General features: G+C 42.5%; 1 protein-coding gene across 3 annotated transcripts; it reads left to right on the top strand.

Moving 5' to 3' along the window:
- The first annotated feature begins 696 nt into the window (after positions 1–696).
- On the top strand, positions 697–3,440 carry LOC122016644 (squamosa promoter-binding-like protein 16). Of its 3 annotated transcripts, XR_006121147.1 has the most exons (5): positions 697–854; positions 1,102–1,608; positions 2,149–2,279; positions 2,376–3,074; positions 3,165–3,440. XR_006121147.1 is itself a non-coding variant. In XM_042574015.1 (4 exons), the coding sequence occupies exons 2-4, from the start codon at positions 1,196–1,198 to the stop codon at positions 3,011–3,013; spliced, it is 1,182 nt and encodes a 393-aa protein (XP_042429949.1). In that variant the 5' UTR covers positions 697–854; positions 1,102–1,195; the 3' UTR covers positions 3,014–3,158. The 3 variants fall into 3 exon arrangements, 2 of the variants coding, with proteins under 2 accessions (XP_042429949.1, XP_042429951.1); XM_042574015.1 differs by lacking the exon at positions 3,165–3,440 and having other exon boundaries at positions 2,376–3,158; XM_042574017.1 differs by lacking the exon at positions 3,165–3,440 and having other exon boundaries at positions 848–983; positions 2,376–3,158.

The following is a 3,440-nucleotide window of genomic DNA, read 5'->3' as shown; positions in this document are numbered from 1 at the left end:
GTTCTTTCACTTCAGTTGGGTTCCAAGTGTATATCAGTAAATTCATCAAGAGATACATGAGAGAAAAATAACAACAATATATATTGCGAAGATAAATCATGTTTTAGAACTTAATTTTTTAGAGAATCGAGAATAGTAGGATTGCTCTCCACTGTGTAATTGTAACATCAGCAAAAAAAATCAAGAAAAGGAAGGGATGTTCACAAAGCTGGTACATCATCCTCAACTTGCTATGCTATATACCTACCATCACCCTCACCCCACCCCACCCCACCCACCGCCCATCTCGCTCGCAACTTTTTCTCAGAGCTTGAAAAGTTGAAAACATCACCAAATTCAAGCTGTCACTTTCCGTCTCACAAGAATTTACATCAAGTTCCGAGAGAGAAAAAGAAAGGGGAAAAGAAAAGCCAACGATGTGTAGTTTGTTTGCTGGGTTTACAGTCACTGGTATAAGTTTTTACATTGAGAGTAAAGTTTGATGTGAAAATTTTGAGAGATCGAAGAACTACCCCTTCCCTTGTTTAAACAATTTTAGTTCTAGTCTTGGAAAATTAAGCCATATACAAAAGATCTTACTGGGGTTGCTTTCTCCACCGTGTTGTGTTCCATCCAAAAAGGCTCGGATAGGATAAGTTTCACACGTTACAATAATTCCAACGTAGCCTCTCTGGGCCTATATGTATGCGGGCGTTTTCCTATATGTCAACCAAATCCTGGACTCTTTCTCTCTCTCACACACTCACTCACTCTCTCTCTCTCTCTTTCCTCCATCATTTTCAAAGCTCAATAATTGAAACCGATCGAGCCAAGAATTTGATGATCGGGAAGACATCACAAGTCCCTTGCTGCTGGTATCACAATCTTCTGACTTGTTTTTAACTTCCTGATTTTCTTCTTCTGTTTGCTTGCTTGTATTTAATTTCCGCTCCAATTCATCACTTGTGGAGGGATTTCTCTTTAATTACCACGATGTCGATGCAGTATGTCTATGCTAGATTCTTAATTCATATATTTTTGTGGTTTCAGTGAAATAAGTTTAGTTATTCGGTGATCGTTAATTCTGACCTTCCCTTTCTTTCTTGTGGGAACCGGATGAAGCTTGAATCAAAGATTTGAACCTCATTTCTTTAGTCAATAGCTGGGGAGAATTAGTAGGAAGGAAGAAGACCCTAGGACGAAGAAGGCTGCTTTGATGGAATGGGAGTACAAGATTCCATCATGGGATTTGGCAGAACTAGAGCAAAATGCTGAGTCCAACCCTGGTGGAATTGTCGAGCCACTTTGCAGTCATGGAGGTCAGGCCAATGGCGTAAACTGTTCCGTCGATCTGAAGCTCGGAGGATCAGACAACCCTGAATCACCGGAGAAGTGGAAAGACCAACGCAAAATGATGATGGTGTCTGTCTCGTCATCCAGTCCGCTGAAGAGGGCCCGTGCGCCGAGCACCGCTGGGCAGAATGTGTCGTGCTCGGTCGACGGCTGCAAATTCGACCTCAGCCATTGCAGAGAGTACCACAGGCGCCACAAGGTCTGCGAGGCCCACTCGAAGACCCCGATCGTCATGGTGGGTGGCGTCGAGCAGCGGTTTTGTCAGCAGTGCAGCAGGTAATGAAACAGAGATACCTGCAAGATGAATGAATGGTACAGAGTTCTTGTGCATAACCGTACCCATCACATTAACTGATTACACATAGCATCTTAACTATTAGTGTTAGCATAGTTTCAGGTGTTTTTATCTGCAAATTAGTTTTTGTTAAAGCAATGCAACTGTGTCTGTTTCCTATGCTTTTGACCATGCTGCATCACAAGAATCCCAAAGCACACACTTTGACCTTGTAACACTTTATGCTTAGCTCATGTGATGTGTGGGTGGTTTTTTTTTTTTTTCAATGATTAGTTACTTTCTTGTCATGGAGTCCAAAGGATGGGAAATTTGTCCTCTCATTAGACAGTTTGGGGGTGAGATATGATCATCAGTAAGGAAAAAGATTGTTGCGAAGAAAGATTTAAACACTAAATAAACCAAGCATGCTTGAAATGTCACTGTAAATCCTCTGAACAACATTTGTGAAACTAGTTCCTTTTGGATCCATTCTTCCTACAATCAATGTTTCAAATACCCTTGGTGATTGTTGGTGTTTAAAGGTTTCACTTGCTGGCGGAGTTTGATGAGGTAAAGAGAAGCTGCAGGAAACGTCTCGATGGACACAACAGAAGAAGAAGAAAGCCTCAACCGGACTCAATCAGTTCGACCAGCCTCTTCCCAGTTCCACAAGGTTCGGATTTGCATGCTCTCTCATCTTTTTATTTTCCCCTTTCTCCGATCGAGGAGCTTATCTCCGATCCAATTAAAGGCTTCAATTTACTTGCAGGCGGCAGGTTCTCAACGTACGCTCCCATGTCCCAAACTCATTCATCGAACCCCAACTGGTCTGCAGCTGTTAAAAATGAAGAAAATGCAGTGCATTTTAACAACAGTCAGCAACATATTGCTGGATCCTTTTCTCCTAACTACGCCCCGGGAAAGCAGTTTGCTTTCCTACAAGAAGGCAAAGTTTGCCTTGACAGGACAGCAACAGAACCATCTATGCGTCAGCCATTTCTCAAGATTTTTTGTTCAGCAGAAAGCAGCAGCAGCAGCAGCAACATCAAGATGTTCTCCGGAGGGTTAACGCAAGCTCTCGACTCCGATTGTGCTCTCTCTCTTCTGTCATCGCCAACTCAAACTTCAAGCATACATGTTGGGCACATGCTACCTGCCAACAGGGTTCCTATGTGCCAGCCTCTCGTTTCGAGTTTCCCATATAGCGGCAATGATCGATTCGCTGGTTCTCAGGCATTGAGAGGTGTTCCTCCGACGGCATCCTCTTGCTCGGGAGTCAAAGATGAGCAAACTGGTGGAGTGGTAGTTTCTGATGCTGATGGTCTTCCGTTCCAGGGCATGTTTCACATAGGAGGAGAGGAATCACCTGATGGCGTCTTGGAATCACTTCCCTTTTCTTGGCAGTAATGAATTTTTAATAACAACTGTTTAAAGGGTTCGTCCATGTTTGTCTCAGCTTTCTGGCAAGGTAAAGCTGTGAAGTTGTTCCAGCGCTTTATATGGATGTTCTTGCTCAATTGTTCTAACATGAAAGTATGTGTTATCCATGAAATGCAAGTGATGATGCTTCTTTCGCCGGATCTTTGGCTTGTCAAACCCTGCTTCAAACGACGATGTGAAGAATCTCGTGTAACTGAAGAACAAGAATATGGCCTGCCAAAAAGAAAGAAAGAACCTTCCCTTTTTCGAACAAGCACAAGAAAAAAACCCGAAGATCGTCAAATTCTTAAATAATCAGACTTTATTCGCATGGCCTTCCCTTTTAAAATGCATTCTTGTTTTATTTTGTTTTTTTGAAACTCGATCAGTTAATTGCTAAAATATTGATACTGCA

Source organism: Zingiber officinale, chromosome 8B (assembly GCF_018446385.1).
Source record: "Zingiber officinale cultivar Zhangliang chromosome 8B, Zo_v1.1, whole genome shotgun sequence".
Classification (NCBI taxonomy): Eukaryota; Viridiplantae; Streptophyta; class Magnoliopsida; order Zingiberales; family Zingiberaceae; genus Zingiber; species Zingiber officinale.
Note: the sequence above shows the minus strand (reverse complement) of the source record. Positions and strands in the feature narration are given on the sequence as shown.

What these genes read in the sequence shown, in the direction of transcription:
- LOC122016644 (XM_042574015.1), top strand. Translation starts at nt 1,196, where the DNA reads ATGGAATGGGAGTACAAGATTCCATCATGGGATTTGGCAGAACTAGAG. An exon ending in TTTTGTCAGCAGTGCAGCAG is followed by an intron (nt 1,609 to 2,148) that starts GTAATGAAACAG and finishes TGGTGTTTAAAG; the next exon opens with GTTTCACTTGCTGGCGGAGT. An exon ending in CCTCTTCCCAGTTCCACAAG is followed by an intron (nt 2,280 to 2,375) that starts GTTCGGATTTGC and finishes ATTTACTTGCAG; the next exon opens with GCGGCAGGTTCTCAACGTAC.